General features: G+C 41.7%; 1 protein-coding gene across 1 annotated transcript in view; it reads right to left on the bottom strand.

The window, feature by feature from the left end:
* The window catches only part of NANP (N-acetylneuraminic acid phosphatase), a 34090-nt gene extending 11862 nt beyond the window's left edge, over positions 1-22228 (bottom strand). Inside the window, exons 1-2 of the mRNA XM_010854065.1 lie at positions 22106-22228; positions 4664-4780 (exon numbers count right to left, since the gene is read on the bottom strand). Of these exons, the coding sequence (XP_010852367.1) occupies positions 4664-4747 (84 nt within the window). The 5' untranslated portion in view covers positions 4748-4780; positions 22106-22228. The remainder of the gene's footprint in view (positions 1-4663; positions 4781-22105) is intronic.
* Positions 22229-22535: the final 307 nt, after the last annotated feature.

Raw genomic sequence — 22535 nt, forward strand, 5'->3', positions numbered from 1 at the left:
AAACTCCAATACTTCGCCACCTGATGCAAAGAACTGACTTATTGGAAAAGACCCTGAGGCTGGGAAAGATTGAAGGTGGGAGGAGAAGGGGACAACAGAGGATGAGATGGTTGGAAGGCATCACTACTTCATGGACATGAGTTTCAGCAAGCTCAGGGAGGTGGTGAAGGACAGGGAGGCCTGGCATGCTGCAGTCCATGGGTTCGCAAAGAGTCAGACATGACTGAGCAACTGACCTGAACTGAACTGAGGCCACCATGTGACTGCCACAGACTCTCTAGCATTCAGGTGTGAGCAGCCCGGGTTCAAAGACTCGCTTCGAACTTCTCCAGGAAACCATTGGGTGCTGGAGACGGGCGCTCTGTCCAACAGCTCTTTTCTGATCTTCTGTGCTGTATGGGAACCTGGTCTTTATTCCTGGAAATGAGCCTTAATCCCTCAAGTTTGCACCAGAGGTTCAGCGCGAGGCGGGATAAGAGCCTGTGTCCAGTCCCGGGGGCCCAGGTTGGAGTCCGGGCCTGACCTGGGGAGAGAGATCTGTCTCTCCACAGGGCCTGGCCTAGAGCCTGAGCCGCCCTTGGCCTCGGGTCAAGACAAGGAACCGAGCTTGGCTGGGCGGCGGGACAGAGCACAGAGCCCTTCCCGAGTTGCGGTCGAGACTCCACTACTTCCACCAGTATCACAGACAGAACCAAATGGCCCAGCGGCCCCACTGCCACACTGACTGCCTGGAGCCACCACTGTCTTGGGCCTTCAGTTGGGCTGCAAGGTGGGCTCGCACCCCTGGCTCTTCCTGCTGCTGTCCATGGTGTTAATGGCTGTTCTCAGCACTGGCCTGATTTACCTGCCCCAGGATGAAGACGACGACCTCGAGCAGCAGTACACCCCGGTAGGGAGCCCTGCCAAGGCTGAGCAATGCTTTGTGCAGGAACATTTCACTGCCAACAACTCTCTCATCTTCTTCATCTCCAGGAAGTGCACCGAGGTCAATTATGCCTCCATCCTAGTGGTCTCCAACACTGAGACACCACTGGAGCTGGAAATCTTAGAAGAAATTAGCAAGGTGGAAGGTGCATGGCAGGCTTTGACTATGATACAGGACAACAGAACCCAGATCCCCTACAGCAAGGTATGCACTAAAAACCAGGGCTCCTGTGTCCCCCCAACCCACTCTTGTTCGCCTGAAAAAGTAACAGGGGGCCTCAACCTGAAAAGCATCACCTTCCCCATCTACAGCCTAGCCAGTCAGATCATCAACCTGGCCAACATCCTGGGAGGAACTGTCTTAGGCGAGAGTATGGGGCTGATCCAGGTACTCCTCCAGGCCAAAGCCCTGCGGCTGCAGTACTACCTGAAGACAGGTGAAGGAGAGGAAAATGAACGTAGCAAGGCGTGGATGATCCATTTCCTAATGAAGGTTGGCAGCCTTGAACAGAGTCTGGCCTTGAAGAAGATCAAGGTACCCAGCAGCTGGGGTTAATAGGGAGGCCAGGAGAAGGTGGGAAGGATAAGACTTGTTTCAAGGACCATAGCAGCAGCACTCCCAGATTATCAGATAGAGTCCTTGACTGGAAGCTAGGTGTGCTCTGCTCTATTTGATCCTTAATCCAACTTTCTTAAAATAGAACAGTGAAGAAAGCCACAATAGATTCTAAAAAAAGAGTGGGTATGTGTATACCTGATTCACATTGCTGTGCACATGAAACTAACACATTATAAAGCAACTATACTACAATCATTTTTTTTTTTTTAAGTAAAAATAGATAAGATGTAAAACAAACAAACAAACAAAAAATGCCACAAATCTTAAATCCTTGGTAACATTCTGGTTAAAAACACAAGTTGTACATTCTCAGGGGAGGTCTGCTCAGTACAGACGTTGATCTTCAGGTCTAGTTTGGTTTTGTGGTCAAATTACTCTGCAATTCTTACTTCCAGTTTAAGCCTTTGCTGTTTCAGGGAGCCCCCTAAACTTTGTTTGAAGTTCATTGGAATAAAAAAACAAAACTTTAAACAAAAGTTTCATGGTGTTCTTGAGAAAGAAAGATGAGCATTTTAAAAGTAAATTATAGGGACATATTATCTGTTCAGTAATTTTGGGGCTGGCACACGTAATACTCTGAATAAAACTGGTGAAAATGAGAAGACACCTTCTGGAAAAAGCCTGTTAATACTCAGGCCTTTCTGAAATGGTGTTTGTGCAATGAAAATAGTAAAAAATAACAATCTAATAGAAGTGTAGAAAAAGAAATAATGTCACAGTTATTAGTGCTTTCACAGTTTTGTGTAAGATTCAGATTTTGTATATTCAGGAGTTTTAAACGTTAGATTTTTGAAAGAAACTTTGAAAAGCATGCCAGAGATTTGTGGGAAGAAGAAAATCTTCATTACCTTCTTATTCTAAAATCATAATCCATATATTTTGATTTTTTACTGAATTTTAATATTTAAATCAATAAGCTGTAGTGTTTCAATATCATATGTAACACACACAATATCAAAATTGAAAGCTCTTTACCTGAATATATTTTTGTGGCAGGTCCTCTACATGACTTTCCAGACAACTGGAATTTGAGGCAAATTCTATGACAGTGGTGCCCTTGTTTCAATTGGCATGCCTTCTAATCATATTATTTACAATTCTATCATACTACAGGTAAAACAATTTTATTAGTAAACTCTAAAAAAGGTTTCATTGTGATAATAAATAAAATGTGTAGATATGTCGCTTAAGTATGTGATTTCCTCAGTTCTGTCTTTCCAGAGCACAGATTTGAAACAGCGGACCAGTGTTACAGCTCGCTTACAGCTCAGAGTTTTATTCAGCAAGCAAAGGAAAGTACACCCTCGAGGTGTGAGAGCAGGCCAATCCCAAAGGGGAGGCCTCGATCCATCTTGGTTTCCTTTGTTTATACATCTGTCTCTTGCCCCTGAGCCTGCCCCATGGAAATTGGGTGAGCCAGGGGGCTATTTTTTTCACCTGAGATCCTTACTCCGGTCCTCAGATTTTCTTTGGTTCCACTTTCGCATGCTTTTTCCTTTCTTTGTCTTTTAGCCACCACCATTTTGGACTCCTTTTTCCTATTTTTCCTATTCTAACTAACATTCCCACCTCAAGAGATAGGAGGCCCATTTCTTTGGGAATAGAGACGTCAAGCTTTCTCTGGCTACTTCCAGCTGAGTGGGGATAGCGAGGGGCACTGGACCTCCCCCTCTTGCTAGTCTGAAGCCTCAGAGTCCTTATAGTGGTGTTCATCTAAGAGTAAGTGATATTTTCCGTGGTTGGGTGTAATTTTATTTACTCTTGTTGAACTGGCATTGCATGTTGAGACTAAATGGGTTAATCAATAATACACGGAGCAATCATAGGCAGCATCAATATGGTGATAACAGAGATTAGTAGGGGCATTAGCCAACTCCAAATTCCCCATCGCCAGGAGAAGAGCCCCCAAAGAGAGATTGTAGCCACCTCAAAAACTCTGCAGCTCGTTCTTTGAGATCCTGTAGGATCTGAATGTTTTTCTTGAGGACTGTGAGACTTTCTTTAACTTGGCTGGAGATATTTACCCAGAAACAACACGTCTCATTCAAGATGGTTCAAGTTCCTCCTTGTTCAGGGATCAGGAGATCTATCTCCTGTCTATTTTGGAGTACAACCCCTGCCAAGCAGTATTGGCTGTTTAAATCTATCCTGAGAAATCGTATCCCCAGAAACTTAATTTTGGGGGTTATGATTAGAATGGCACGCATTTGTAGTCCTGAATAGACATCTGTGATCTCCCACTCCTGTTTTGCCCCCTAGTTCCTTCATCCTACCAAGTTTTGCATGGGTCTATGTATTCTTTTCCACCAGTCAGGTACTCCTGTCCACTCTCAGCTGGTGTTCTGCATGCACTTCTGTGTCTGAAGGTGTACTGGTGATATATATGTGGAGAGAGATGTACTCCACGTCCACCTCTCCTCCACCATGTTGTTCTCTCCTCTCTCAGGATATTTTAAGTAACATTTTTAAACGGTATTTCCAAGCCAAGGAAACATGCCTTTGCTTTTAGTTTATTGACTATTCTTAATGGTGCGTTTTCATCAGATTGGGCTGGGCTAATCAGGAATTCTATAATTGGTCTTTGATTTGTCAGTGCTTGTTCAAACTAACTTTCAAAAAACAGTTAGGAATACTGGGATACAAAATTAGACCATGAGCAGCTCCAAATACCACCACAAGAAACAATCTTAAAAAATGTCCTGAAGATGTATGCTTTAGCTGCAGACAGGACACACACGCCTATTATTGTTGAAAATGCACTTTGTAACACAGGGTAGCCTAGCAGATACAATGCCTCAATGGTTTTTCAGTTTACTGAGGGCTCTGAACTCGAAACAAACACACAGGAAATGTGAGCAGAAAAGTCAAAAGAAAACCCTATACAAATGACAAGATTAATCATGGCTATGGAATCAAGATTGACATTCCAGAAGGCCATAAAACCCAAGAGGCGCATAATCACAGAAGCAATAGCAAAAGTTGCCCACAAAGAACATACGGGATGAGGAATTAACAATAAGGAAACAATGAACATAGCTGTTGATGCAACAGTCACATTTGAACAGTGTTTTCTAATATTGCAGAATACTGATGAAAATATATGAAAGCCTGGTTGTATACCATTAGGGGAACTTGACACTTCTCGGCCATGTCTCGGAACTGGTGTAACATCAGTTTCTTATTGCTTGAAGAAGACATACTCATGGTTTGAATGAAGGCCTGGGAACAAATGTTTACCTGTGATGATGTAATATTAATGTTATACACATTCCATTTAAAGTGGAAATTCCAATTAAAAAGTGCATTTATTGCTCAGAAAAGCTGTCACCATTTTTATCTTGATGGAGGTTTTCCATATATTTCATATATTCTCATAACCAAAACTCTGTAAGATTTTTATCTACATACTCACTGTTTTCAAAATGTGCCAGACATTTTTCCAATTTTTGCCTAGTATTTTTATCCCAATAGTCAAGATTCAGTAATGATAACCATAACCCTGGGACCATAACTTGAAAAATATTCTTCTACATTACTATATTGTGTGGTGTAGGAGTCATCACTTGCCAAATTTCGGAAGTCTAAACCTTCCTGCACTCAGAAACACCCGTATATACTACTTATGATGTACAAAGTATAGGAGCACTACAAAAAACTTGGACTCGGTGCTTGTGAGAAAAGGACTAAAATATTCTCTAAAGAATAGATTCACTGGATTCCATATGTAAAATAGATAGCCAACGGAAATTGCTGTATGGCTCAGGAAACTCAAACAGGGGCCCTGAATCAACCTAGAGGAGTGAGATGGGGAGGGAGATGGGAGGGAGTTTCAAAAGGGAGGTGACATTTGTATACCTATGGCTGATTCATGTTGAGGTTTGATTGAAAACAAAATTCTGTAAAGCAATTACCCTTCAATAAAAAATAAATTGAAAAAAGAATAGATTCATTGGATGGAGATCAGCTTTATGTTCAGCTTGGAGAAAATTACCTGGGAGGCAAAAGGACTTTTTTAATGAGGAACATTTTTGGTCAGGAGTTTCCTGCTTCTTCAGCCAGTGTAGATAGACTACCTCTCTTTTACCATCCATGGCCATAAACACTCCAAAACACACGATGTTATGAAAATAACAAAAGAGCAGGGTTGTTCCTATATAAATGTAAAAGTATTGCATGGACCTGAAAGAGGTCAGGTTCTCTTTATTATTATGAAAGAGGTCATAATTCCTGTATAGGAGGCCAGGACATTGGTGATGGTGGTGATTGTAATGGATACTGCCACTTTTGAATAGACATCGGACATCTGCTCGCTTAAGCTATCCATGAGGCTGGTCTTCTGCCAGGCAGAAATCATAATAAACATGTCGTCAACTCCAACACTTGTTAGAGAAAAAAACAGAGTCTCTGCATTGTTTAAACATCCATTTAAAATTAACAAGATGAATTCAAACGGTTTTCTTTGCCTGTCTCTCAAGGTCTCACTGATCTTGCAGTGTGCTTGTGTGAATGAATGACATGTCCTGTGCAAAGCAAGTGATGAACCCTGCACTGGGGTTTTGTGGTGCGTTATAATGACTGAAGGCAGACCCCAAAATGGAAGGTTTGTCAGGGTTTATATACCGACCTCCCAATGCCAAGAGACACCCAACATCCCTGTGAGGGGAAGGGCCAGAAATGGGTGAAGCGTGTGGACCAAATTTTCCTTTCTTGGTCAGCTTTTCCTGGTCTCTTTGACCATTCCATAATTGTGTGGGGAATTAGAACTACTAACCTAACCTGTCAGATCATAGACTTTCAAGGGACTTGTGATCCATGCCGTTACTCCGTACTTTTACTTAGACCTCAAACTATATGGATGAAAGCGCCTAGCCTTGCTAGGAGCTGAAAGTTACAAGGGCACGTTTGGGAGCAAGGTGGAGCTCTAGTTCCAGGAACATCTCTCAGGCTAGAGGTCATTCTCTTGGCTGGCTGCCTCAGGGTCCAGAGTCCTAAAAGTAAGTCTTTGTCATGGCTATGCCTCTGATCTATGTGGGTAGAAGCATTGCCCCTGATCATGAGGTTTTTGAAGACATAGACTGGGAATTGCAGGATCTGGTCAACTTGGAAGTGCAGTGGGCTTCCTTTGGTAGTGCTAGCTCTCAGCAGACCAGAGAAAGCTCTCCAATGGCTTGTCTCTCAACTCCCTAGATATTCCTTTTGTGGAATCTCTGGGAATGAACTGGAAGGATTGGCCCTAGTAAGTTTAGCACAGAAATCACTTTCTCCTCACTGGCTGACCCTCCAGTCTCTCTTTTGCTGTCACATATACTGGTGTGGCAACACTAAAAAGAGACATCTTGGATTTCTTGTTCGTCTCTTTATAACCCAAAGCTTCTACTGTGTTCAGGACTGTACTCGGGAATTCGCATACACACATGGAACATGGATGCTTCCCCTAGAAGACGAGCTTGGGAAACACTCCAGGAAAGCTACTCTGCTCCACCCCAGGTGGCATCAGAGGAGGAGTGAAAATCAGACAAAGGTCTTCATGGTGAGGAACTGGACATCAGTCTGGGATGCCATCAGGCCTACCCCTGGTGCATCTCCACCCCACCTCGATGGTGGAACTGGGAGGGACTGATAAGTCACCTTTGTCAGTAAGGGACAGACTAAGTCCAAGCAGGGAAGGAAAGCTTCGGTGGAACGTCTGTCTACACCCCAATCTAGAGCAGGGAGGGACACCGCCGGTGGAAAGAAGCCACGGCTGTGGATGCTGCTTTTTTCTCTCTTACAGATGGGAGCTTCCCTGGTGGCTCAGAGGGTAAAGCATCTGCCTGCAGTGCGGGAGACCCGAGTTTGATTGCTGGGTTGGGAAGATCCCCTGGAGAAGGAAATGGCAACTGACTCCAGTATTCTTGCCTAGAGAATCCCATGGATGGAGGAGGCTGGTAGGCTACAGTCCACGGGGTCGCAAAGAGTCGGACACGACTGAGTGACTTCACTTTCACAGATGGGAGCTAGCAGATCCAGAACCACCTCTTTAAAATGTATTTTTTTAAATGGGGACAATTTTGATTCCCAGAGTTTAAAAAAGACATGCCTGATCTTTGTCTTTGATACCAAATGGCCATGGTAGCCTTTGGAAGATGGGGAACACTGGTCAGCTGAAGGGTCTCAATTATAATACTGTTTCACAATTAGATCAGTTCTGTAGAAAACAAGAGAAATGGGTAGAACTGCCATATGTGTTGCTCTTTATCTCTCTGCGAGACATGCAAGACTTATGTCCTAAGGGTGCAGATTTGGCTGTCAAACCTTCAGCAGCCTCCTCTTCTCTTACTTTGCCCCTGTATCTAGGGCTCCCAACTAAACAGGCTGACTCAGGGCACCCTTCCAGAAGGGGATGCCTCAGTCTCAGTAGAAACTCAAACAGTCCCATTTCATAAAAGCCTTTAGAGGACTAACTTTATGACCTTACTTGGAGAGATGTAACGTATGTCTTGGGACAGATGCTGACTCCTGACTCGAGAACTCGAGTTTTGGGAGAAGCTACTACTTTTGAAGATGAATGGCTTGAGGATGAGACAAGGGGAAAGAGGAAGCACAAAATAGCTCTCCTCCCTGGGAGCCAAGCACTTCCCATGACAAGCCAGACTGTGACTATAGCATGCCTAAACGAAGGTGGGATCAGAACTACTTTTCCAGGTGTGTTCTTGAAGGATTCATGCCAGTGCGCACTAAGACTTTACACTATGCTAAGTTGGCTGACACAGAACAGGGAGAGAAAAAATCTCCTGAAAAATTCCTAGATAGACTACAAGAGGCTCTCCACAAGTTTACTGACTTTGATCCCAAAAATACAGAGGAAGGAATAATCTGAAAAATAGATTTCTCACTCAGTCAGCTCCAGATATCTGCCATAAGTGATGAAAACAGGCGTTTGGACCAAATCAGTCTTTAAAAGACTGTTAAAGCTGGCTCAGATGGTATATCACAGTAAAGAATACAAGGAGGAAAGTAGGAGAAAAAAAACTGACAAAAGAATGAAGCCCCGACAATGGCTGTTAGATCAACTCTGAAACAGACTGAGGAAAAGTGCCCAGAGTAACCTAGGTGAAAAGGGGTGGACTTGTTATTACGGTGGAAATAGAGGCATCTCTAGCTGGATTTGCCCTCAGGCATCTAAGCTGTGCCCGGCTCCACGTCCGGTCTATAAAATGACCACACCTGAGGAGAGGCCGCCCTCTGAGACACAGGCCCCAGGGGTTGGACTCTCAAGGCAACCGGGACTGAAAGTGCCTGGGGGTCCCCATACAAGGTCCCATTCTAATTACACCTGTGGAACCCTGGGGATTAATAACTGTGGGGGGCCAATGGATAGATTTTCTTTTGCACACTGGGGCAACTTTCTCTGTGCTCACTGAAGCCCTTGGTCCACTTTCCTCCTGATGCACTATTGTTATGGGACTGTCAGGATGAGTCAAACGCTATTATTTCAGTCATCTTTTAAGCTGCAACTGGGTCTCCGTGCTGTTTTCTCACGAGGTTCTGATCAAGCTGGAGTCTCCCTCACCCCTTCTAAGGAGGCATATACTGAACATGGTCCAGCCTCTGTTTTCATGAATATGGAGCCTGCTCTTTTAAGTGAACAAAATGTAAATCCTAGAGTGTGCGCTGATGGAAAAACTGTGGGTTGAGCACAAAATGCTGTTCCTGTTGTTATTAAGCTCAAAACCCCTCACTTATTTTCACATCAAAAGCAGTATCCACTAAAGCCTGAGGTTAAGGAATGGGCGAAACCTTACTATACTGACTTCTCATGATGTTAAGGGGGATCTTAAACTCTAAAGTTCAGAGCAACAATGTTCCATCTTGAAGCTACTGTAACTCAAGGGGTGTCAAGACTTCCAGGAATAGAATATTCCTTACACTGTTCCTAGAGACCCCCATCTTCAGGAAAGGCTGGAAAGGCGAATGCCATTATTAAAGGCCATCCATGTGAGCTAACTCAGGAAACACAAGACAGTTGGTTTAAAGTTTTACCCATGACTTTAACGAGGGCTTGAACTGCCCCTAAGAAGAAGGGACTGTCTCTATGAGACTGTTTTCATGCACAGATCTTGTCATACACCCTGAAACCTTAGAATTAACTATGTGACTCAGCTTTCAGGTTTTCAACCTTGTCAGCAAAGGCTTCGCATGGTGGGTTTCTCCACTACAAGGAAAGGACTTTCTTCAGCTCTGTGAATACCTGCACTGACAACAAGCATATATGATATCTCGTCTTCTTCTGATGACTTCTGTTGCTGCTGCTAAGTCACTTCAGTCGTGTCCAACTCTGTGCGACCCCATAGACGGCAGCCCACCAGGCTCCTCCATCCATGGGATTCTCCAGGCAAGAGTACTGGAGTGGGGTGCCACTGCCTTCTCCACTGATGACTTCTAACAACCCTAAAATGGACTGATTCAACTATGGACATAATGTGACTTTTAATTTTGATTATGATTTAACTTGGTTTAATGGGTATTTTGCCTTACATCTGTAACTGTAAAATGGGGTTTGTTTCTAACCATCTGAAAGCTTCTAAGTTACAAATGGTTGTCCAGGCTCCTACGAGTGCCACAGCCTCCTCCAACTATTACTTGGGGACCCTGGATCAGAGACCCTCAATATGACAGTTAGGAGAATATATTGCCTCAAGAACTTAGGGACAATGCCCTTCAACAGAAGGAAGTAGTTATGGAATGAAAACGATGGCCCTTTCCCTTGGCAACAAGATCCTCCTAAAAGAAAAGGGGGGAATGAGAAAGTCAATTCCTAGGTAGGTTGATAAGAAGACCAGGGTCCCTGAGGAGGAGAAAGAGGAGGAGAAAGGGGTCCGGAGCCCTCAAGAAGGAGAAAGAGGTCTGAGGCTCCCAAGGAGAAAAGGACAAACGGTCTTTTCTACATTGCTTCGTCTTAGTGAATATAACAATGCTTCTTGCTCAAGGACATGTTTCTCCTTAACAAGAACCTTCTGACTAATCCTGTCATCTTAAAATGGATATTATGGGAGTGGGTCTGGTAATATCTTTCTATTGTTCATTCTAATCTTGTTCATTTAAGATGTATGTTGTGGGCGTGGGTCTGAAAAAAGTATATAAGGCCTTGAAAAGACTAGCTTGGGGAGCACTCTGCCTCCCCTTCTGATGTCTATGTCAAAAGCTTTCTCTGTCCCTTTTTATACTTTAATAAAACTCTGCTACACAGAAGCTCTTGAGTGATCAAGCCTGGTCCCTGGTGGAGAAGAAGCTAAATATTCTTCTTTGGAGATCACGAATCCAACATCATTCACCGTACACTATCATACAATTAGCCTGTTTTTGTTTTTTCCTATTCTAAATCACACTGAAATGAACATACGTCTTCTATTTTGTGAGCACCTGTCCAATAACTAGGACGAATTACCAGGAGTGGAATTGGCAGGTCAGAGTCCATTCAAAATTTTTAAGTCTTTTGATTTGTTGCAAAGTTATATTTTAAACGTGTACCAATTTACAAATTTCCCTCAGCAGAATGTGTGTTTATTTGCATACAACCTTCCCCAAACCTTCAGTCTTGCTGTAATATTCATTAATCTAATAAAAGGACAAGGTGTCTCACTTTTGGTTTAACTTGCATCCCTTGATTAATGGAAAGGTCAAATATTCTTTTCTTATATTTTCAATGATTAGTGTTTTGGATTCTGTGTGTGTGTGTATGTATGTGTGAACTGCCTGTTCATGTCCCTGGTCTGTGTTTTTCCATTTGGGGTACTAAATTTTTCTAACTCTTAAAGGTACATAAGACAAAGACTGAGATGGTTGGATGCCATCACCAACTCAATGGACATGAGTTTGGGTAAATTCCAGGAGTGGGTGACGACAGGGAGGTCTGGTGTGCTGCAGTCCATGGGGTCACAAAGAGTTGGACACAACTGAGCGAATGAACTGAACTGAACTGAAAGGCACATAATTCCATTTGATTTTCTTTTTCTCCTGATTCCTCATTTTGCATCTGTAGAGTCACTGATATATAACTATTTTGCCTAATCTAACACAATATCCTTCCTTTACGCACCCCACACCCCCACATACACAGTGTGCAGCCTCATGCTTTGTTTTACTCACCTACAATAAGAAATGGTGAATTTGCAATGATGATCAAAAATGGCACCCCAATGTACATCAGGTCAAAGCCACTCACCACTGCCAAGGCAGCAGAAATGACTCCAAAGGCTGTGACCCACATTTTGTTCCGTACACAGACACACCTGTAAATTTGGAGGGAAAAGTCATGGAACTTGCAGTGGTAGCTTCCATACTGAAATTCCAGCAACCCATAACATTCTTTACTCAGACATCTCTTCAGAGCCCTCTTGCACAGTATTTCCCATACCTGTCTGCTGGAGAACTTTAATTTCCAGGCACTAACCCAGACCAACTGAACAGAAGATGGGGAGAAGGGGGAGGCACAGACAGAAAAGTTGGGAATCTGTGCTGTTACCAAACTATACTGGTTGATTTTTATGCAACGAGCCAAGCATCAATCCACTGACTGGACTTTCAAAACAACAAAGATATACTGCGGCTGCTGCTAAGTCGCTTCAGTCGTCTCCGACTCTGTGTGACCCCATAGACAGCAGCCCACCATGCCCCGTTGTCCCTGGGATTCTCCAGGCAAGAACACTGGAGTGGGTTTCCATTTCCTCCTCCAATGCATGAAAGTGAAAAGTGACAGTGAAGTCACTCAGTTGTGTCTGACTCTTAGTGACCCCATGGACTGCAGCCTACTAGGCTCCTCTGTCCATGGGATTTTCCAGGCAAGAGTACCGGAGTGGGTTGCCATGCACTGCAAATAGCCAATTCCACTCTGATCTTCAAAGGAGCATGAATGGAAGTAAGCAGTATGAAAGTGCCCAGGTCTAGGGATCTTCTCACCCACTTATGAGTCCAGTTAGCCATAAAGACAATCCTAAATATCTCCTGTATGTCAAAGCTGGTTTAATATATATTGTGGCTAACCAAAAGAATGAAAGCCTTCTTCTAAAAGATTTTTGTGGTTCTCCTCTGCTAGAGATGTGTGTTCCAGAAAAGAGGCTGTGTGTGTGTGTGCTCAGTCGATTCAGTCATGTCCGACCGTTTGTGACCCTATGGACTCTAGCCTACTAGGCTCCTCTGTCCATGGGAGTCTCCAGGCAGAATTAGTGGAGTAGGCTGCCATGCCCTCCCTCTAGGGGATATTCCCCACCCAGGGATCAAACCTGAATCTCCTGTGTCTCCTGCATTGCAGGCAGATTCTTTACCACTGAGCAACCGGGGAAGCCCAAGAAAGGTGGCTACTTAATTACGGGAAAAAAAGTAACATGTAACCCATTTTGAATAACATCATATGCCTGTTTCTTGGTTGGACCAACAAAAAATGGGAATATATACACAGCATTTTAAAAAGACTGGATTTAATACTTAAACTCCCCAACAAGCACAACTTTCCATCTTAAAACATTGACAACAATCTCTAGGTTTCTGTTTTACTTCGTTGCTAACTTCTTCAAAAGAAATGACTGATAACTGCCTCTAGAAACTTTTAGTAGAAGAGAGAAACTAAGTTGGTTTGAAGACTAGCAAAGTCAACTATGGAAGTGGAGTTACTGATTCCCAAAGAGCAAGAATATACCTAAGACCTTGTTCATGCCAGGCCACACTGAAATAACTAAACTTTCCTCTTATTAAAACAGCTATGTGTGTCTGTATTTCACTTTTTCTCAAATTGCTGGTGTTAGCAGTTAAACTCAGGGCCCCAAATCAACATACACATACACACACATTCACAAAATATTTTGTTTTGATTACAGAAAAAAATTTGATTGCAACCAATACTTTCTTAAAGCAACAACATTGGTTTACAGGAGTTTAAGATAAAAGTACCACAGATGAACCTTGAAATCAGAAAGATTAACAGGATAAAACCTACATCGGACATGTTTAGCTCTATTCCCTCTTTCAGGTCTCTGGATTGTTGATATAAATTCTTCACAGGATGGGGGAGTGAAGTATATTACTGGCTAGAGTGATTATTTGACTTTGACTAGTTGCTGTGTTGATTCTCTCTGCTGCTGCTGCTGCTAACTCGCTTCAGTCGTGTCCGACTCTGTGCGACCCCATAGACGGCAGCTCACCAGGCTCCCCCGTCCCTGGGATTCTCCAGGCAAGAACACTGGAGTGGATTGCCATTTCCTTCTCCAACGCATGAAAGTGAAAAGTGAAAGTGAAGTCGCTCAGTCGTGTCCGACTCTTAGCGATCCCATGGACTGCAGCCTACCAGGCTCCCCCGCCCATGAGATTTTCCAGGCAAGAGTACTGGAGTGGGGTGCCATTGCCTTCTCCATGATTCTCTCTAAATGACCTTTATTTTAATGTTCAATAGGCAATGGAAGGGAAGACGTGTATGTAGAACACTAGTGAAAACACTTGAAGATTTTCTAGTCCCCAAGAAGGACTTTGGTTAAGCAGTTTCTCAGAATGACTTAGGAGAGTCTTAGAACTTTAGATTCCTGCAATCTTGGAACATAGCTCTGCAGACTCTGATCTACAGTTTGTAGAGAAGTTGCAGAATCCATGTGTCTAAAAATTTCTACATGTGATTCCAATGCTCAGGCGGACTTGAGCATCACTGGCAGCAAAATGACCAATCAAAACAGCTCACTAGAAAAACAGACACTACACATTGGAGAAAGCATAAATCAGGAGTTCCCTGGTGGTCCAGTGGTTAGGACTCCTTGGTGCTTTCACAGCTAGGGCCTGGGTTTGCCCAAAAAAAGGCATCAGTGGATGAAATGAAGGATAATAAGCTATAATATATACATAATATAAACACCCAAACAATAGAAGTAAGTCTTTCCTTGTCAGCAATTATTTTAAATCTAAACAGATTAAACTTTCCAATAAAAAGGCAGATATTGTCATAATGGATAAAACAGCATGATTCAACTATATGCTATTTACAAGAGATTCCCTCTAGATCCAAACACTTAAATAGATTGAAAGATAAGAGGAATGAAATAGAAACTCCCTATGAATACTAACCAAAAGAGGCTAGGAGTGCCTATACTGATAACAGACAACACAGACTACCTCAAAAAAACTGAAAGGAAGGGAACACTTCCTAACTCTTTTGATGAGGCCATGTTACACTGATATCAATGCCAGACTAAGATATCACAAGGAAGCTACAGATAATACTTCTTATAAATATATATACAAACATCCTCAATAAAATTCGAGCAAACACAATTCAATAAGCATATTAAAGGGAGTATACATCATGACCACGTGGGATTTACCCAGGAATGGAAGAGTGGTTCAACATGAGAATATCAATCAATGTAATGCAGAACACTTTCAGAACAAAGGATAACAAACCATATGACTCTCAAAAGGTACAGAAAAGGTACTTGACAAAACTCAATGTCTTTTCATGATAAAAACTCAAAAACAAGGAATGGAAGGAAAGTTCCTCAAAATTATAAAGGCAATGATGAAAACTGCACAGCTAACATTATACTCAATGGTAAGAAAAAGAAATCTTTCCCTCTAAGATCAGGAACAAGATAAGGATGCCCACTTTCATCAGTGATATTCAAAGATGCACTAGAAGTGCTAATCAGAGTAAATAGACAGGACGTTGAAATTAAAGAAATTCAAACTGGAAAGGAAGAATTTTAACTATATCTTTTTACAGATTATATGATCATATGTATGAAAACTCCAATGAATTCAAAGGAAGCCACTTAAGTTAGTAAACAAATTCAGTAAAGCTGCAAGATACAAGATCAACACACAGGATTCAGTTGTTTCTATCCATGTGCAATGAACAATCCCAAAAAGAAAGTGATTTCATTTAGAGTTTAAAATAATGAAATATTTAGGAATAGATTTAACCAAACAAGTAAAAGACTGGTACATGGAAAACTACAAAACATCGGTGAAAGAAACTAAAGAAGACCTAAATTAATGGAAAGATTTTCACAGTCCATGGGGAGGAAGACTTAATATTGTCAAAAATGACAACCTCACCTAAGGTGATCTACACATTAATCACAATCTCTATCAAAATTTCAACAGCTTTTTTTCAGAAATGTATAGGTCAACATTCAAATTCATATGGAATTAAAGGAGCCCTGGATATCCCAGAATAACCTTAAAAAGAAAAAAGAAATGGACAACTGAGATTTCCAGATTTCAAAACATGTAACAAAGCTACAGTATTTAAAGCAGAGTGGTACTAGTATACGGACAGACATATGGACCAATGGAGTAGAACTGAGCCTCCAAAAATAAATCCATATATCTACAGCCCACTGATTTTTGACAAGGATGCCAAATCCAATCAACTGGGAAAGAGCAGTCTCTTCAACAAATGGCACTTGGATGACTGGATTTCCACATGTACAAGAATGAAGTTGGACCCCTACTTCACATCATACACAACTATGATTAAAAACTGCAACCACCTAAATATTGCAGCTAAAACCATAAAACTTTTGAATGAAACAAAGTAAATGCACACAACCTTACTTGTTGATGGAAGCTTAGATATAAGACCAAAAACAGAAGTAAAAAATAAACAAACATGTTGAATTTCATCTTAATTAAAATCTTTGTACATTAAAGGGCATTATTAAGAAAGTAAAGAGATAATCTACAGAATGAGAGAAAATATTTGCAAATTATATAACGTGATAAGGATTTACTATCTAAGACATTTACTCATCAACAACAGAATAAAACAACAAGTTCAGTTCAGTTCAGTCATTCAGTCATGTCCAACTCTTTGCGACCCCATGAATCAGGGACAAACAATTTCACTAAAAATGAACAAAGGTGGGGATTTCCTGGTAATCCAGTTGTCAGAACTCTGAACTTTCACTGCCAAGGGCCTGGGCGCAAGTTGAACCGTTGGTGGGGAAATAAGATTCTACAAGCCTTGGGGCACAGGCAAAAAGAGGGCAAAGGACTTGATGTGTGTGTAACCTCAGTCACTCAGCTGTCTGATTCCTTGTGACCCATAGCCATCAAGCTCTTCTCTTCATGAAATTTTTCAGGCAAGAATACTGAAGTGGTTACCATTTCCTTCTCCAGTGCATCTTTCCAACACAGGGATCGAAACCAAGTCACTTGCATCTGCTGCACTGGCAAGCAGATTCTCTACCTCTGCACTACCAAAGAAGATATACAAATAACCAATAGACACATTAAAAAGATAATCATGGTTAGAATGTGGAGAAATTGGAAAACTTACACATTGCTGGTGGGATATAATATGGTGTAGCCTCTGTGAAAAATAGTTTGGTGCTTCTTCAAAAAGCTAACCAGTGAATTATCATACAACCCACTAATTCCACTCCTAGGTATATACTGCAAAGAAGTGAAAATAGGGGCTTAAACAGAGATTTGGACACTATGCTTCACTGCAGCATCATTCACAATAGCCAAAACAAAGAATAAGAAAGCCTTCCTCAGCGATCAATGCAAAGAAATAGAGGAAAACAATAGAATAGGAAAGACTGGAGATCTCGTCAGGAAAATTAGAGATATCAAGGGAACATATCATGCAAAGATGGGCCAATTAAGGACAAAAATGGTATGAACCTAACAGAAAGCAGAAGATATTAAAAAGAGGTGGCAAGAACACAAAATCTATACAGAAAAGATCTTCATGACCCAGATAATCATGATGGTGGGATCACTCACCTAGAGACAGACATCCTGGAGTGCAAAGTCAGGTGGGCCTTAAGAAGCACCACTACGAACAAAGCTAGTGAAGGTAATGGAATTCCAGTTCAGCTCTTTCAAATCCTAAAATATGATGCAGTGAATGTGTTGCATTCAATATGCCAGCAAATATGCAAAACTCAGCAAAGGCCACAGGACTGGAAAAGGTCAGATTTCATTTCAATCCCAACGAAAGGCAACGCTAAAGAATGGTCAAACTACTGAGAGGGTAACAGGCAGGAAGGCCAGGGGTCTCCAAATAGAAGAAATAGCCTGCAAGTGTCAGACATTTTTATCTCTCTTAAGCGGCAGGAGGAAACAAACTAACAATATTTTTTCCTTCTCTATACAAATTTAAAGGGAGGTTTCTCTTAAAATACTGTGTTGCCATAATGACACCCGGTTTCGCCTGAAGTTAGCTATTCTCGAGCCTAGAGATAACCAATGCCTTTTTCTTATGGAAATGTTTATCTTAAGCTATGCTAATGTACTATGCCTTTACCCCAAACTCTGTCTCCAAGTCGGTTCCGCCTCTTGGCCCAGAACCTACTTGACAAACCAGTATGGATATTGTTCCCCTAATCTATGTAAATGAAACTATTTGTATGGTGGTCTGCCCTTCTTCAAGATTCAAGTTAATCATTTTATGGCCCAGGATAAACCATTTATCCCAAAATGCATCTTATGGGTGAGGGGCCCGGTGCCATTCTGAATTTTAAGACATTCCTTTCTTTCATTAACAGACTGCTAGTGACTATATAACATCCAGCTAAAGACTAGCAGGGGGGTACTCTTTCTACCCCCTTCTGATGCCTATGTCAGAAGCTTTCTCTATCTCCTTTATACTTTAATAAAACTTTATTACACAAAAGCTCCGAGCGATCAAGCCTCGTCTCTGGCCCCGGATTGAATTCTTTTCCTCCGGGGGCCAAGAATCCCGGTGTATTTGCGTGATTCAACAACAACCTTTCACTACTGAACAATTGCACTCATCTCACATGCTAGCAAAGTAATGCTCAAAATTCTTCAAGTGAGGCTTCAACAGTACATGAACTGAGAACTTCCAGATGTTCAAGCTGGATGTAAAAAGGCAGAGGAACAAGAGTATAAATTTCCAACATCCGTAGGATCTTAAAAAAAAGCAAGAGAATTCCAGAAAAACATCTGCTTCTGCTTTATTGACGATGTCAAAGCCTTTGACTGTATGGATCAAACAAACTGTGGAAAATTCTTAAAGAGATGGGAATACCAGACTACCTTACCTGCTTCCTCAGAAACCTGTATGCAGCTCAGAAGCAACAGTTAGAACTGGACAGGGAACAACAGACTGGTTCCAAACTGGGAAAAGAACACATCAAGGCTGTGTATTGTCACATGCTTATTTAACTTATATGCAGAGTACATCATGAGAAATGCCACACTGGAGGAATCACAAGCTGGAATCAAGATAGCCCAGAGAAATAACAATAACCTCTGATATGCAGTTGCTGCTGCTGCTGCTCCTAAGTCACTTCAGTTGTGTCCGACTCTGTGCAACCCCATAGACAGCAGCCCACCAGGTTCTGCTGTCCCTGTGATTCTCCAGGCAAGAACACTGGAGTGGGTTACTATGTCCTCCAATGCATGAAAATGAAAAGCAAAAGTGAGGTCGCTCAGTCATATCTGATTCTTCGGGACCCCATGGACTGCAGCCTACCAGGCCCCTCCGTCCATGGGATTTTCCAGGCAAGAGTACTGGAGTGGGGTGCCATTACCTTCTCCGATATGTAGATGACACCACCCTTATGGCAGAAAGCAAAGAGGATCTAAAGATCCTCTCGAAGAAAGGGAAAGAGGAGGTGAAAAACCTGGCATAAAACTCAACATTGAGGAAACTAAGATCTTGACATCCAGTCCCATCACTTCATGGCAGATAGATGGGAGACCAATGGCAACAGTGACAGACTATTTTTGGGATCTCCAAAATCACTGCAGATGGTGACTGTACCCATGAAATTAAAAGCTGCCTCCTCCTTGGAAGAAAAGTTATGACCTACCTACACAGCATATTAAAAGCAGAGACATTACTTTGCTGACAAAGGTCTGTCTAGTCAAAGCTATGGTTTTTCCAGTAATCATAGATGGATATGTGAGTTGGACCATCAAGAAAGCTGAGAATCGAAGAACTGATGCTTTCGAACTATGGTGTTGGTGAAGACGCTTGAGAGTCTCTTGGACTGCAAGGAGATCCAACCAGCCAATCCTAGAGGAAATCAGTCCTGAATATTCATATGACGGATTCTGAAGCTGAAGTTCCAGTACTTTGGCCACCTGATGCGAAGAACTGACTCACTGGAAAAGACCCTGATGCTGGAAAGATTGAAGGCAGGCAGAGAAGGGAATGTCAGAGAATGAGATGGTTGAATGGCATTACTGACTCGATGGACATGAGTTTGAGAAGGCTCCAGGAGTTGGTGATGGACAAGGAAGATGGCTTGCTGCAGGCCATCGGTTTGCAGAATGGGACACAACTGAGTGACTGAACTGAAACATAAAATACTAAATGCTAATGAGCCAGACATCCTGGAATGTGAAGTGGGCCTTAGAAAGCATCACTACGATCAAAGCTAGTGGAGGTGATGGAATTCCAGATGAGCTCTTTCAAATCCTGAAAGATGATGCTGTGAAAGTGCTGCACTCAATATGCCAGCAAATTTGGAAAACTCAGCAGTGGCCACAGGACTGGAAAAGGTCAGTTTTCATTCCAATCCCAAACAAAGGCAATGCCAAAGAACGCTCAAACTACCACACAATTGCACTCATCTCACACACTAGTAAAGTAATGCTCAAAATTCTCCAAGCTAAGCTTCAGCAATACATGAACCGTGAACCTCCAGATGTTCAAGCTGGTTTTAAAAAAGGCAAGGAACCAGAGATCAAATTGCCAACATCCTCTGGATCATCAAAAAAGCAAGAGCATTCCAGAAAAACATTTATTTCTGCTTTATTGACTATGCCAAAGCCTTTGACTATGTGGATCACAATAAACTGTGGAAAATTCTGAGAAAGATGGGAATGCCAGACCACCTGACCTGCCTCTTGAGAAACCTGTATGCAGGTCAGGAAGCAACAATTAGAACTGGACATGGAACAACCGACTGGTTCCAAATAGGAAAAGGAGTATGTCAAGGCTGTATATTGTCACCCTGCTTATTTAATTTATATGCAGAGTACATCATTAGAAATGCCAGGCTGGATGAAGCACAAGCTGGAATCAAGATTGCTGGGAGAAATATCAATAACCTCAGATATGCAGATGACACCACCCTTATGGCAGAAAGTGAAGAGGAACTAAAAAGCCTCTTGATGAAAGTGAAAGTGGAGAGTGAAAAAGTTGGCTTAAAGCTCAACATTCAGAAAACAAAGATCATGGCATCTTGTCCCATCACTTCATGGGAAATAGATGGGGAAACAGTGGAAACTGTCAGACTTTATTTTTGGGGGCTCCAAAATCACTGCAGATGGTGATTGCAGCCATGAAATTAAAAGACGCTTGCTCCTTGGAAGCAAAGTTATGACCAACCTAGATAGCATATTGAAAAGGAGAGACATTACTTTGCCAACAAAGGTCTGTCTAGTCAAGGCTATGGTTTTTCCAGTAGTCATGTAGGATGTGAGAGTTGGACGGTGAAGAATGCTGAGCACCAAAGAATTGATGCTTTTGAACTGTGGTGTTGGAGAAGACTCTTGAGAGTCCCTTGGACTGCAAGGAGATCCAATCAGTGCATTCTAAAGGAGATCAGTCCTGGGTGTTCTTTGGAAGGAATGATGCTAAAGCTGAAACTCCAGTATTTTGGCCACCTCATGTGAAGAGTTGACTCATTGGAAAAGACTCTGATGATGGGAAGGATTGGGGGCCAGGAGGAGAAGGGGACGACAGAGGATGAGACAGATGGCTGGATGGCATCGCAGACTCGATGGACGTGAGTCTGAGTGAACTCCGGGAGGTGGTGATGGACAGGGAGGCCTGGCGTGCTGCAGTTCATGGGGTTGCAAAGAGTCGGACATGACTGAGCGACCGAACTGAACTGAACTGAATGAAAGTTTTTTAATGTTGGCTATATTTACATTTCACTTTCTAAAGATTCTCTGAAGTAATTTTCACCAGTGGTTCAAGATATTCCAGGGTTATTTAAATCACATCTTACTAAAATAATCTTTGAAAAAAATCCCATGCAAAGCCCACCTCTTAAAAAAAAAATCCAACAAAGGAAAAAATATATTCTTTCAGAAAGAACTGTTCTATAGAGATGTAGTATTCATTCCTGGTGAAGAGAACAAACTGCAATATTAAAAATAATTCATTCTCTAAAATCTCACAGAAGGATTTGGATTACAAGAGAAATACAGAATTCTCAATCAAATCATTGCTAAAATTTCCAGACTCAAACAGATGATTGTGTACCAATGTTCACGGCAGCATTATTAACAATAGCCAGAAAGTGGAAAAACCCCAATTTCATTGACAGAGGAATGAACAAACAAAATACGGTCCATATAAAATATTGCTTTTTGACTGATCCTCACAATGTTTTAAATTCTTACTATAAAAATCATTAATTTTATAAACTCAGTCCACTTTTTCTATAAAGAGGAATTATACTACCAGTAGCAAAACATGTCAGTAAAAATACAATAAACTCTTTAATCTATGAGATTTTTCACACTGTCCAAAATATTGTCGTATATTACTAGTAAATAAAAAAATTAAAATTCTTCCTCAGTATAACAGAAATTAAGAGGTTGACTTACCAATCTTGTACTGAACAGGTTTTTCTGAAGTTGTTCAATTTTGTCCACTTGCTTTTTGACTGTAGTTTGTAACTCGGCATTTTCAATTTCAAGTCTAAAATGCAGATTTAAAATAATTATTCTCACACATGGTGTTTTTTTTTGTTTTTTTCTTTTGGTTGTGGACCATTTTTAGTCTTTATTGAATTTACTACAACATTGCTTCTGTTTTATGTTTTGGATTTTTGGCTGTGAGGAATGTGGGATCTTAGCTCCCCGACCAGGGATCAAACCCACATCCTCTGCCTTGGAAGGCAGAGTTTTAACCCCTGAACTCTCAAGGAAGTCCTTCACACATAGATTTTTAAAATACCACACTCTTTCTGAACAAACATCTGCAGTTCAATTGTAGAGGATCTTAGAATTTAGAAAAGTACATGATTTTGTAACT

Source organism: Bison bison, unplaced genomic scaffold, assembly GCF_000754665.1.
Source record: "Bison bison bison isolate TAMUID 2011002044 unplaced genomic scaffold, Bison_UMD1.0 scf7180017864335, whole genome shotgun sequence".
NCBI lineage: Eukaryota > Metazoa > Chordata > Mammalia > Artiodactyla > Bovidae > Bison > Bison bison.